Raw genomic sequence first — 14102 nt, forward strand, 5'->3', positions numbered from 1 at the left:
TGGGAGTCTGAGCTCAGGTCCTCGAATTTGTGTAGCAAGCACTTTACTGACGGAGCCGTAACCCCAGACCCGAGTCCCTGGTTAGCTCAGCACCTCATCACACTGAACTGGAAGCCTGTGTTGAGGTCTCAGTGTTGTTAGAAGAGGTTCCTGCTCCTCTGGAGAAGGGCTGGAATGCTGGGCCAAGTGGCTTTCTATGAAGGATGCCTGCACCTCAGGAGCACAGAGGGCGACACGCCCAGAGTAACTAACAAATGGCTGGCCATTCAGGAAGGGCTGGGTTAGTAATCTTGGTACGCAAGGCTGAAAGACTGTCTGCTGAGAGGTAACGGGAGTTTAATCTGTACTAGCACCAGGGGAAGCAACGCACATGGCTATAGCTGTATAACTCTCCACAAGAAAACCGACATTTTTCCTGATCACGCTTACGCCCATTTTCTCTTTCCAGACACATGCTTGGGTGAAAACCTCCCAGTGCACTCTACTTGAGTGTGTAGGAAAGCCCTGTTTTAAGAAAACCCAGATACCAACTTGCAAATTTCAAGTTTAATGACAGTACTGATTTTAAAGATTACATAAGCAAAGACATTTGTTGACACTATGATTGGATGTTGGAAAAGATCAGTTCATACCATATGATATTTCTGGAAGTATTTCTACTGTGCAAAGAAGGTACACTGGCATTTTCAGTGATTCAGGTCAGGTGTCCAGTCCCAAGTCTGGAGAGCATCTCCTCCCATGTCTAAGGATAAACTCCCACAGGACACTAGCATTTTCCTCTCTCCTCCGAGAGCCTTTCCCTAAGTATCTCAAGCCAGGATAATCACTTGCTGGCCATGGTGAGTTGATTAGTTTACAGGAGATGGAAAAGAATGTTTCTGAGGTAGAAGGACTCTGGAGTCCCTCCTTGTCGTAAAGAAATCTTTGGCAATAAAAAAAACCCAGGCTAGATGGGGGTGGGGTTAGGGGGAGGACTGGCCTGAGAGAGTTGGAACTCATTAGTGGCAGAGCAGGGTAGGGACCAGGCCCTCTTGCCTTGCAGGCTAACGAGCATTTCCTGGCATCATGCTCTGTCCCACTGAATAATCGAAAGGGGTGGCTAGCAAGTCGTTCCCTCCCCTCCAAAAAAAGAGAGAGTTCCCAAAGAGTCATCAGTGGGTATTTAGTCTAAACTAGCATGACTTTGATGAGTTCTGCACATCTTAGTGAGGGTCCCAACCAGAAAGAAGGGAGGTTCCGTGACCTTAGCTTTAGCTTAGGTGCAGACCATGTACCCGGACAGAGGCTGCATTGACATGGCGTGCTTTAGAAAGGGCACCTTAGGAGACGTCGTAGGCCTGGTACTTAGTTATCGTTGATGCCCTTCTGTTTTTTTCCTGGGACAGGAAGTAGATGCGGTTGGCCTCTGGGTAGGTGACTTTGCTGAGAGGCAGCTTATAGATGGCAGGGTTGTTCGTTGTCAGGAGGAGGAAGGTGAGTGCCGAGAGGCAGAAGGGCCAGGTGCAGGGTGGTAATCCAAACTGGAGGGAGAGGAGAAAAGAGACATTTATGTTTCATGCGCTGTGAACGCTTGTTTAACTAGCCCTTATTTGTTACATATAGCCCAGGTTACAGGAAGAGCTGATTGATTGGTGAAGGGAAATAGTTAATTGATAGCCAACATAAATGAAATCAGGTCTTTAGTTTATCCTGTGACAGATAAACACACACCTTCCAAAATGGGGCTATTGGACCCTTCATAGTTGATCATGTCTTTTTACGTACAAGACTTGTTTTGTCTTGGGGAGCCTGGCCAGCCTATACTTCCAGTTCCAGGAACTGTGGGCGTTCCATGCCTTCTTCAATCAGCCTCCTTTGAAGGAATGCATTTGGCAGCCATTTTTTTAGCTACATGACTGTAGTTGATTGGACCAAAGAGAGGCACCTGATTCAAACAGGCTCCTGGCATGAGGCCGTAGAATGCCTCTTTCTTTAGAGAAAGTGAACTGAAGGGCACAGAGACTGTATCTGTAGGGCTCTAGATCTGCAAGGACTAGGGGACCAAGTAGTGATGGATGGCACTCAGAAACCGTGGAGCAGAAACCTTTTATGGCAACACAGGCAATGAGCAGACGTGGAGAGAAGCGGAGGAGTGGTGGGCTTGTCCTTGCAGAGGGAGGGGAAAGTTAGCTACCCATCTTCTCAAGAGTTCTCCCACCTCCACACTCATGCCTCACCACATTGACCTGCCTTGCATTCCCTGAGGCACTCTGCAACATCTAATACTTCCCCCCATCCTCCCCCCACCCCCAGATAGATGAGTGAATGGTTTGCCAAGAGCCTACAAATTCAGTTATGAGGCAGATCACATGATCCTTCCACTCTCCAACATTCTAGCACAATCAATAGAAGCCTCAGGTGGTGCCTGGGGGTAACACTCCTTATCAGGTGGTGCCATGTTCTTGTCACGTGACAGTCCAAAGAACACACTGCTAGCAGGACTTGGAACCACCAGAATAGTACCAGAATCGAGGCTATAAGGGAGATCTATGAGTGATGGACTCCACTCAACAAGTCTTCCCAAAGCTCTAATAAGAAAGATGCAATAAAGTGTTTTGGGAAGCATCCATTGAAGCCCCACTGCAGACAAATCTCAGCTCTGATTACCTTATCATAGTTTTTTTTTTTTTTTTAATCTTCCTGAGACATTTTCCCTCAACAGTGTGCTGCTACCTTCTCAGAGAGCTGTTGCTTAGCAAGTGCCAAGTACCCAGTAAATGGTCCTCCGGGCACAGTTATTATTATCAAGCAGATAGCAGCATTGTTAGGGGCCAGGACTTGCATGCTCATATGCTGGTTAGAAAGGCAAAGGATAATGGCTCGTAGGGCTTTTCTGAGGAGTCACTGAATGGTTTTATAAATGTACTTCAATGCTTTTATATTATGCTCCTCAGTGAAGTTGGAGATTTCTTCTGGGTAAGTTGATGGCCATTAAGAAATTTTCTTTCAGTGTCCTTGCCAATCATCAGCATAACAAGTCAACTCTCTTTTGTTTGGAAGAATGCCTATGTGGAATGGCACAGTCCTTAACCTCTCAGAGCTGAGAGGAGGGGGCATACAGCACTGTGCACCTCTAGCTCTGGGTACTGAAGCATCCTGCATCTCCCCTAGGGCATCATCGGAGGCAGACAGCACATGGTATGTTTATTGAATGATGGATCAGGAGAATTGTTGGTGCCAGAATTGATGGTGAAAGCCTAAGGTGGATGGATGCCTGAGAGGTCACAGTCTACCCTCTTGTCTCCATGCAGTGCTTCTGAGGGCCCCTCACCTCTATTCTAGCATCCTCTGGTGTGGGTGCTCACTCCCTCAGGGCTTCATTCCCTCATTATCTCTTCCTTCTCTTTTCTCCTCCTATTGTAAAACTCTAAGATTAGGAGACAAATATGCAGGGTCCCTGTTCTGGTGTAGCGCATGGGATAAAAAGCTGAAAGAGGACCGGTGAGTGCCAAAGTGGTTGTAATGCTGCGTGTCAAGTTGTAGTGAAGGCACACACAACGTGACAGGAAGCATCAGCAGGACTCAGTCCACTGGAAGAGATGGGATGGTATCAGGAGAGGCTAATTTGGCTCCCGGTGCTAAGCCTCACCCTCTCTTTCACTAGAGGTGAAGGATGAATCTATACAGGTGTTTTAGGAAATATCCACACTGTCTCCAGATGTTGAATCTGTGATGTGTTCTGCTTGTGTAACCAGCCTGGTAAAACTGAATATATTTAAAAAGACACTGTGCCTCCCAATATGTTGAGATAGTGAAAGAATAGACCTCAAGAAATAGAAAATTCCCCAAGAATCTCACTATAGACAAGATGCCAGGCTGGGTACGGGGGGTGGTGGGGTGGTGTCTTGTTTCCAGGAGAGAGAGTTACAACTTGCTAGACTACCATATGGGATGAGGCTAAAGCCCAGGCAATAATGGGCCAGTGTTTGGGAGGACCACACCTTGCTCAGAACTGCTTAGAAATTTATACTACTGACCCTCTTACTTCAGGACCCCCCAGAAGGTGGGCTTAAGAGAGGGCCACTGGATCTTTCCCCCCTTCTTCCCAGTGAAGCCACATTGAACACATCTCTATTCCTACTCTTTTACTATTTGGCTGTGTTAAACTCACTTCTCAAGGATGGGTGACTGCACTTGACCTCTTGGGGTATAGATAGAGATCTCGACCCCAAGGTGAATAACCCTTGTCCATGTGAAGTTCCACATCTACTTTTGTCGTAGGTGGAACAGGATAGATTGATTTCCTAGGTGAGCCCTGAACACTGTGTGCTGGGCTCCTACTTTGCACACTACCGTAAACTGGGTCCAAGGCAAAGAAGAGTTTCTGGGACTATATGTGCTCAAAATCCAGAGCTTAGGATTCTCTTTGGATGATGCCCTCACAGCTCTCTGTTCCCAGAAGTCATTGCCAACGGCCCTCTCCATGAGCCATGCTAGCTGCTACGGGATAAAGACACACACCGTCCACAAGCCAGGCAAGAGGATAATTTATGTATGTGCACAAGTTAAATAATAAAGATTTAAACTTAGTTCTATAGGACGGTAGATTATAATGGAGTTATATTTGAAAGGTTCACTCTTCAAAGTGACCCCTTGGCCACTTGGGATAGATTTGATCCGCCCAAAGTTGATGTTGAGACCCATTTCCTTCCTGGCAGAATTAAGGTGGCTAGCAGGATGTGAGCCAAAGGACAGAGGAGTTTGATGGCAGCATTTAGGAGGTGGAGGGGGACATGTGGCTTGTAGCCCATGTGACTTACCACAGACAGCATGTTGGCCAGGGCGGCACCCAGGTAGGCTGCAAACAGGGCTAGAAAAAGAGACAACCGCAAACAGCTCAGTAAAGATTCAATGGCAACCGGGCTTACTCTCCATTACCCTCTGCATTAATGCTATCCCTCACATGGTATCTCTGACCCGAACTGAGTTTCATTCCCAGTGCCTTAAAGCTTTAAAAGTGTAAAATTCCACGAAAATGCCAGCACAGCTAAGATAGCAGATGAACTTTGTTAAAGAAAAAAAAAAAATCCGGGGTGGGGGAGGGGCATAATTTAACTGTGACAGTTCTCTTGGGTCCCCCCACCATGCTTTCCAGCAAAGGAACATTTAACGGCATAAACCATAAATGAAAATTTTACAATAAAGCAAAGGCAAGCGAGTCTCAGAATTCCCTGTTGTGTTATTCCATCAGGAGCTGTTAGCATAATGAGGGTTTCCAGGGAGAAACGTCATCCTGTATGTTTCGGGGAGACCAGACCTGCCTACTGCTTTGTGTTTTAGGCTGGGCAGAAAGGGCCACGAAGAAGTTGACTCCTGGGAAGAACCAAGCACCAGGAGAAAATGGAAGGCAGTAAAATGGGCCAACATAATTGGGTTTTCCAGTCTCACAAGAGACTGTCCCAGTTGCCCCTAAGATATTAAGGAGAGCTAACCTTTATTAGAGGTACTGTATGCTCAGCCAGTGGTAACACCAGTCATATTTTTTAGTATTCCCTCTAGGCAAGCAGTGGTTTTACACACACACACACACACACACACACACACACACACTCTTTCACACATACTCACACACATCCACACACTCATACACACATCCACACACTCACAGACACACACACACACACACACACACACACACACCAGGTCCAGACAGAGTAAGTAATAAGTTCTACACGGCTGGGAGTTGAATCCCGTTGTTGCTTCAGAACTAGAGATTTGAGTTTGCAGAGCAGAAAGGTGGAGGAATAGGTTGTGTAATGCAGAGTTTGAAGCAGGGAGCAGCTTCCCATGTCTCTTCCACCTGGCCACCCCCTTCTGCTAGAGGACTTGGAGTCCCTGACACCCTTTCCTTGATAACAGAGAACCAGGAGTAAACCTTCCTAGATATCAGTTCTGCTCTCCAATCAGTCATCCATCCAATGCCATCGTGCCAACGGTCGCACGGGGGGGCACGGTTTGCATCAGACACAGATTTGAGGTGACTTCCTAGGACTGTGTGTCTGGCACTGGCAGAGTCCTGACTATCTGGTTCTTGGGGAGGGGGAGGGGAGGGCTCTAACCATGGCAGCTTCTCAATGTTATGAGGTTATAAAGATAAGAGAAGAGGGGGCATCATCTCAAGTACCACAGACACCCCGAAGTGTAGGGGAGATGTGAGATCCACAGGGCAGCTCCAGGCTTGGCCTGTGAAGAGGCTTCAGAGAGTGCCCCTTTCTGAGCCCAACCCTACGTGACTCCTCTGTCATCCCCAGAGTCTATGTAATCCCCAGGGTCTACGTAATCCCCAGGGTAGATTTACTCTTATGTTATCCTGGCTCTACTCTTATTTTATTTTTAGTCAAACTTGATCTGTTATATCAAGATCTCTGAAAGGCCTTGTGTGTGGTCATGGGGTGGAAGAACAGGGAGGATGGTGAATATGTGAAAGAAGGGATCAGAGAGCATAGCCTGTCAGGATTGTGGGGAGGGGGAATCATCCATCCTGGGTGTGTGTGTGTGGAATGGACTGTGGTGGAATGAATCTTCCAACTAGCCCATCTAACCCACCACAGGTGTATAATTGTGACAAGGGCTTTTCTTCTCTGAGCCTTTCATCTCAAGGGGGAGAAGGGACTGTGGGAAAGATTGGACACTTCATAGAGAGCACACCTTTTACAGGTCTGGCTGGAGAGTCGCCTCTTTCCTGTTAGCTTTAGTGTTCCATCTGTGAAATGGGCACAGGGAGGGTATCCACACTGAGGGTGGGAGTGGGGGAGCAAAGGAGAAACCATGCACCATGCTCGCTGCTCTGGCGCCAAGGACAAGCTGCTGTGGGTCTGGTCTGTGCTGTGCATTATGGGATATTCAACCCGATCACAGATGACATGCCAAGAACACTCCCTCCTTCCCCTAGGTGTGGCAAATAAAAATGTCATCAGACACTGCTAAATGTCCCTGGCTGAGGACCACTGAGTCTCACATGACACAGAGCTACTTAATCTCTTTGGCAAATTGGCACTGGGCACAGTGAGGAAAGTGCCTGGGACTTGTTGGTCCTTACCTGTATGACCCTGGCCTTGGGCACGTTCAAGCTGCCTCACCTCTGTCACCCTGTCCTAGCCCTGCTTGTTGGCATGTCCCTTGCCAAGCAGAATTGTAACAGACTTTGGGGGATAGAATGAGATAGTGTTGACGTTGTCCTTTATGTGAGAACTTTGTGAATGGCTGCCTTAATTTGGTTGGTATGATAATTACAATTTCTTGAGTAGCTATACTATGCCAGCCCTGTATTGATATTTTTGGTGCAGCAGAAAAAGACTCTTAAGAAGACAGAAAAACTTCAGCTTTCCCAGTCACATCTCGATTAGAATACATTTTCCCATCTCTTCGGCAGTGGTCATAAAATGAAAAGGGAAGTGTCATTGCAAACTGTTTTAAAGAAACGAATGTATGAATATATGGGTCAGAAATCTTCTCTCTATTAGAAAAATATTCTGGAACTTTTTATTGGAAACTAATATATTTTTTAGAAAAAAAAAAAACAAAAACCAAAAAATCTCAATTGGTAACATTTCAGCACCCATGGCTGTACTGAAATAGAAACTCTGTTTCAAATATTTTGGTCAGAAAGAGTTTTAGTTTGTTTCCACTCATAAGACCAGGAAAACAAAAGATGTTCAAGGTTGAGACTATATAAACCTGCCAAGTTACTACAGTCATCCTAACTTCCTGTGATGCTGAGGGCTCATCCCCAGGATGTAGGTCACTGTGCACGCTGTGTGTTGCCCAATTCTACCTGTTAGGGCTAACACTGGAGAGCTGCTTTTCCAGCCCCATGACCAGCCAGGAGAGCCGCAATCCCAGGAGACAGCCTCTGAGCAACAATGAAACAGTATCATCTAAAAATACCTGTCTCCCAGTGGCCAAACAGCTTTTGTGCAACTGAAGTAGTTGGAGCCGTAAAGGACAGCACCAACCGAACGTTTTTACAAGGAGACAATCGCCTGTTATCTTTGGGGGGATAGCAAGTAGCAGGACTCTCACAAGTGGGTTTCTTTTTTCTTTTTAAAGATTTATTTATAAGTACCCTGTAGCTGTCTTCAGACACTTCAGAAGAGGGAGTCAGATCTCATTATGGATGGTTGTGAGCCACCATGTGGTTGCTGGGATTTGAACTCAGGACCTCTGGAAGAGCAGTCCGTGCTCTTACCGGCTGAGCCATCTCTCCAACCCCCACACGTGGGTTCTTTGCAGGGAACTACACAGGTCTTCTCTGTGGCCGGAAGGGGATTCTATGAGTGGTACCTACCGCAGGCAATGGCGAGCAGGTGGGTCTGCCAGGTGATGACGTAGAACATGCCGCCAATGGCGATGCAGGCCAGGGTGCTATTGAAGCCACACAGGCCGAAGTAGATGGAGTCAAACGGTGTGGCAATGCTGAGCGCTGAGGAGAAGAAAGCATAGGTCTTACCGGGCTCATCTGCCTTCCTGAAACACACCCCGCCCTCAAGCCAGACTCAGATACCCTCACAGGCAGGTATGCATAAAAAGGAATTTCAATGTTATTCAATGACAATTCATCTAAAGGAAATAAATGCACAGGACCATAGGAATGGTAATGGCTAATGATCATGATGAGTTGAAAAGACTCTTGGATAAGGGTCTGATTTAAACAGTACAGAGAATGTCTTTTCTTTGCTGTACACCTAAAAACCCTCCACACAAAACCTTGGCTGTGAACAGAGCCTCCTCTTTCATCCTTAAATATTCTTGAGCAAACCTCTCTCAGACGTTATATTTATACTTCAGGTTAAATGTCTCACACTGCAGTCTTTCTTGAGGATGGCTTTTGCTTAGAGGAATAGAAGGACCCTAGGTCCAAAAATTCAGAATGTGGGCATGAAGGGAAGAAGGAGCTTCTAGGGAGCAGGTGCGATGCTGAGTGAGGGAACCCCGTCACAGAAGAACACACATGGTATGCACTCACTGACAAGTGGATATTAGCCCAAAAGCTTGGAATACCCAAGATACAATTCATAGACTACATGAAGCTCAAGAAGAAGGAAGACCAAAGTGTGGATGCTTTGGTCCTTCTTAGAAGGGGGGATAAAATACCCATGGAAGGAGATACAGAGACAGAGTGGAGCAGAGACTGAAGGAAGGACTGTCCAGAGACTGACCCACCTGGGGATCCATCCCATATACAGTCACCAAACCCAGACCCTATTGTGGATGCCAACAAGTGCTTGCTGACAGGAGCCTGACAAATACAGAGGCAGATGCTCCCAGCCAACCATTGGACTGAGCATGGGGTCCCCAATGGAGGAGCTAGAGAAAGGTCTGAAGGAGCTGAAGGGGTTTTAAGCTCCATAGGAGGAACAATAATATCAACCAACCAACCCCTCCCCCTAACCCCGAGGTCCTGGGGACTAAACCACCAACCAAAGTGTACACATGGAGGGACCCATGGCTCCAGCCACATATGTAGCAGAGGCTGGCCTTGTTGAATATCAATGAGAGGTGAGGCCCTTGGTCCTTTGAAGGCTCGATGCCCCAGTATAGGGGGATGCCAGGTCAGTGAAGCAGGAGTGGGTGGGTGGTGGAGGAGCACCCTCATAGAAGCAGGGGGAGGGAGGATGGGATAGGGGTTTTTCAGAGGGGAAACCAAGAAAGGGGATAACACTTGAAATGTAAATAAAGAAAATATCTAATTAATAATTATAATAAAAAATGACCTTCACTGTTTTCTTTTGAAGCCACCCCAGGCACGAACACCCCTATAGATCATTAAAATGTGCATCATTAGAAGAGATGACACAGACCTGCTAACATCCCTATGGTGGATCCAATGGCAGCATGCAAGCAAATGAGAGGCGAAGAGATGAACAGAGCGACCAGGAAGATGCCTCCAGTCCAGGGGTTGTCACACCCGTACACTTGGCCGATTCCAACCGGGATGGCTCTCAGAAGCTGTAAAACGAGTCACATGCTTGTTACCGAAACAGATGGTGCTCACCTCTGCACCGAAGCCCCACACTAACGCTTTTTGGACAGGGGTATATACACAGGGAATGACAGCGATTCAGCCATGCCTAGCTGTACCCTCTGGGGAGTCTCCTCAGTGATCACTCAATATGGTTGGGACCTCTAGACCCTCTTTCTGACATCCATCACTCGCTTTCTTGAAAGGCAAAGTACACGTTTTAATTGGAAGACTCAACACACAAGTCCTTATTATAGTCCAAGGAGTTATTTCTTTAAGAACAACTACCAAACATCAATTATTTTTCTGAATCTTTGCAGGAGGAGTCCGGGTGGTCTAAGCTTACTCGTATAGGATTATTAAAAACATTTCAGTTCTTTAAGAGTTTGAAAAAAAAAAAGAGTTTGAGATAGTTTTGATTGAGAATATAATGAGACACAGCTCACGAGTTCTAACATCTTTTCATAGCATTTTGAGTAGAGCAACTTTGCCTACAAACGTTAGTGACTGGATAAACACCATCAGTGGGAAAGTGAATCACCAACAGAGCTCCTTTTCTTGCCTCTGGCTCAGGAAAGTCCTCACATAAACACAATGGCCAAGGCTAGGGCTGACAGAAGAGTTCTCTTTTCTGAGTAATTCTCAGTGTATTCGCAGTCTGTCAACAACACCTTGGAATGCCCAGAGCACCCCGTATCCTTATTTCTGCAAGTTCCTTTAACAAGCCCAAATGGCTTTGTGGTGACTGATCGCCAATAATGACAAGCTACGGATTGGAACGGGAAAATCCTTTAATGTAATGGAAAGTAGGAACTCTTAGCGGGGAGAAACGCGTTCCTAGTTTGATAAGAAGCCTCGTGGCTATGTTTTCCCATCCACTTTAAGACTTTTAATGCTGCTGCTTATTCACCCTCTTGGCAAGCTTCCAGAGTTCAGCATTATCCATAAAATACTTTAAAAAGATAAGAATCTCTGCTGCCTATGTTTCTTAATGGGGGAAGACTTGTGCTTCAAAGCACAAGCAAGGCTCATGGAGAGACGGAATAAGCTCCAGTGACTTAAGTCAGTGGGGGGAGGCGCGGTGTGTATCGTTTAATGATTCAGTGTGATAAATGAAAGAAGATAGGCAGGGTAATAATTATCTTAAAGTGGGGCTTATGCGTCAAAAAGGCTTTCAGACAAAGGAAAGCTGGTAAGAGCTCAGGCCACATAACCAGGAGTCAGAGTTCTAGGCTTGACTTCGCCATCCACTAATTGACTGTGGAACCTTGGATGGGTCTTTTAACTTGCTTTTGGTTGTTTCCTCTGTGTGATCACAGGGAGGGACCAGAAACAGAACTGTTAGCTCAGAGGAGACTAGGAGAGTATCTCCCCGGCTACGTCTGTAGAGCGCCTTGTGCCGTGTAGTTGTGAATAATCACTGTTTGCTGATGTGTCTGCTGTGAGCACAACGTACAAACACTGTCCTTCCTTCTTTTGTGACACCTACCAAAGACACTTGGATATCTGACCAGGTGATGTTGGGTGTAGTGGTTGCAGGCTGCAGCAGCGTCGTGGGGAAGAAGAGATTGTGGTGGCCCGTGGCTGCCAGGTACAGGGTCACGGCGATGTTGAAGGGCAGTGTGAAGACTGGGAGGTCCCACTTGCTGAAGATGGTGCTCAGGGCACTGGAAAGGATGGGGCTGATGGAGAAAACACAAGAACTGCCCGTCAGATACTCCTTGCTGGGCAGCACAGCAGCAGACAAGCCTACTTTCTCTAGAGAAAAGCAGCTTGCTGGCTGCCTCTCCTTGGGTCTCTTTCTTGAGCAGGGCACAGACACTGGGGAAGGTTTACACTACACTCAACCTCAGAAGGATGGTTTTAGGAGAGCCTTGGGTTTTCTCAAAGAGTCATAGAACTCCATCCCCTGGGCAGGAGGAGTGAGGAAAGGTTTGGGAGAAGAATGGGAGGGAGCTAAAGTCATTACTATATTTCGAGTGTCTAAGTATTCTGACCTCATGGCCAGACTACCCTTCACTTTCTGGGAATGAGGGAGAAGCCTGGTACTTTGAGGTTTCTGCCTCATGGCTGGCCTTCAGTCTACCTTGAGCGGTTGTCTCGGTCTGAGCATTGGCCAAAGGGATAAACTTGCTGGAGCAGGAGGGATGAGATTTCCAGACACTGGCAGGACTCTGCACAGCTTTTGGCTTATGAGGCCAGCAGTTTCTTGCTTTGAACTCTGGTGGGGCAAGACTAGAAACCCTTTAAGATCTGGATGGTAGCTGATGAGATACTACACACAAGTGACCTGGCACGATGCCCTCAGTTCCTTAGTCACTGCCTCTAGTCCATATTTCTGACATTCAAGCCAAACAAATACTTGAAAATGGAAGTTAAAAACAATCATAGGGTTGGGTTAAGAAGGATGCTACTTGGGGTAAGAGGATGGCTCAGTGGGTAAAGTGCTTGCCATGCAAACATTAGGACCTGAGTTTGTATTCCCAGAATGTGCATACGCGCGCGCCCATACACACACACACACACACACACACACACACACACACACACACACACACACACAGGTAAACTTACCAAGTCATGGACATGACAATGACAGGAAGCAGCAGCCACCAGTAGTAATTGCCCTTGTCCGAGAACACGGCCATCAGGAGCCCCACAAGCACTCCATTGTAGCCATGGAGTCCTGCTGCAATGGCTGACCTGGGGGCACAAGGATATGCTGGTGGGGTTAGAGCCTCCCTGTGGTTTTAACTGTTTTTCAGAGTGGTAGTTTTGTAACTTGGGGCCATCTCCAATCAGGATACCCTTTTGGGGAGATAACCTGCTGTGATGGTTTATATATGCTTGGCTCCTTGGAGGTGTGGTCTTGTTGGAGTAGGTGTCTCACTGTGGGCGTGGGCTTTAAGACCCTCATCCTAGCTGCCTGCAAGACAGTATTCTGCTAGCTGCCTTCAGATGAAGATGTAGAACTCTCAGCTCCTCCTGTACCATGCTTGCCTGGATGCTGCTGTGTTCCTGTCTTGATGATAATGGACTGAACCTCTGAACCTGTAAGCCAGCCCCAATGAAACATTGTCCTTGTAAGACTTACATTGGTCATGGTGTCTGTTCACAGCAGTAAAACCCTGGCTAAGACACCTGTCTATCCTTCACTCTTCAAAGAGGAGCTAATTACTAGCACCATTGGTTTGATGAGTTTGAGGCTAGAGGGTAGGGAGGAGACAAGGATCCTTCTACGGAGGGGCCTCTTGGCCTTATACTAGAACACTGGCCCTTGGGGACTTACTTGTCCTGGCTCAGGATGAGGGCAGTCAGTGTGGACATGACAGTGCCCAAGCAACCCGAGATGGCCCACCAGGGATTCTGCACGAAGAGGCCAAGGACGATGAGGATGCCGCTGAGAGGGTTGTTTACAAACATCACCTGAGACACGCCCCGGAGCACCCAGTCAAGAAACTGGAACACTGGAGATTTATCTGAAATGATAATTGCAAACTCAGCAAATGCCCAGAGCGGGTTGGGTCTGGCCCAGGTCCCTGGTGGCAGTGGGAGTGAGGGTCCTCAGGGGATCGGTGTGAAATTTCACCTGTCAGAGAGGAGGCTAAACAAAGAGCCAGGGTGCATTTGAATGTCCAGAGCTCTGGCCAGCCATTGCTAGTCAGACGCAGCCTCTATTAGTCTCTCAGGCTGTTTCCCCATGGTGGGGATTAGGTACCTAGCATGAGTTTAATTCTGCTTCCTATGAGAGTGGCACACAATTTCCAGAAAGTTCTCTTGCTGCCCATGGGGTATGAAACCCATGAGCCAAGCAATGCGGAGATTCCCAGACAGAACCCCCTGACTGGGTAGACATAGCTCCTCTAAGCCACCCGGCACCTATTTGTCTAGAATGCTGGATTCAAAATCCCAGCGCTGGTCTGCAATCTTCAGATGGTATGCTTGGGTCAGCAGAACTTTTCTGTTGAGAACTAACTTTTCTGTCCCAACTATCCATCCTTACAGTACAGTCACAAATACTGGCGTTTATATCCCAGGACGCTCTGCTTTACTAGCACATGTAGCTTGTCTGAGATGTCCCAGAAAGAGCCTTCAGGCTGGT

The 14102-nt window shown here is 47.2% G+C and overlaps 1 protein-coding gene across 2 annotated transcripts in view; it reads right to left on the reverse strand.

Moving 5' to 3' along the window:
- Positions 1–537: 537 nt before the first annotated feature.
- Positions 538–14102, reverse strand: part of Slc14a2 (solute carrier family 14 member 2) — a 62308-nt gene continuing 48743 nt past the window's right edge. For both annotated transcript variants that reach the window (XM_021150469.2, XM_021150470.2), the window contains 7 exons: positions 13290–13479; positions 12575–12703; positions 11490–11682; positions 9840–9987; positions 8327–8461; positions 4800–4849; positions 538–1520 (listed from right to left, as the gene is read on the reverse strand). In XM_021150469.2, the coding sequence (XP_021006128.1) occupies positions 1320–1520; positions 4800–4849; positions 8327–8461; positions 9840–9987; positions 11490–11682; positions 12575–12703; positions 13290–13479 (1046 nt within the window). In that variant the 3' untranslated portion in view covers positions 538–1319. The remainder of the gene's footprint in view (positions 1521–4799; positions 4850–8326; positions 8462–9839; positions 9988–11489; positions 11683–12574; positions 12704–13289; positions 13480–14102) is intronic.

The sequence above is a fragment of the Mus caroli genome, unplaced genomic scaffold (genome assembly GCF_978045245.1).
Source record: "Mus caroli unplaced genomic scaffold, Mus_caroli_1 scaffold_19, whole genome shotgun sequence".
Classification (NCBI taxonomy): Eukaryota; Metazoa; Chordata; class Mammalia; order Rodentia; family Muridae; genus Mus; species Mus caroli.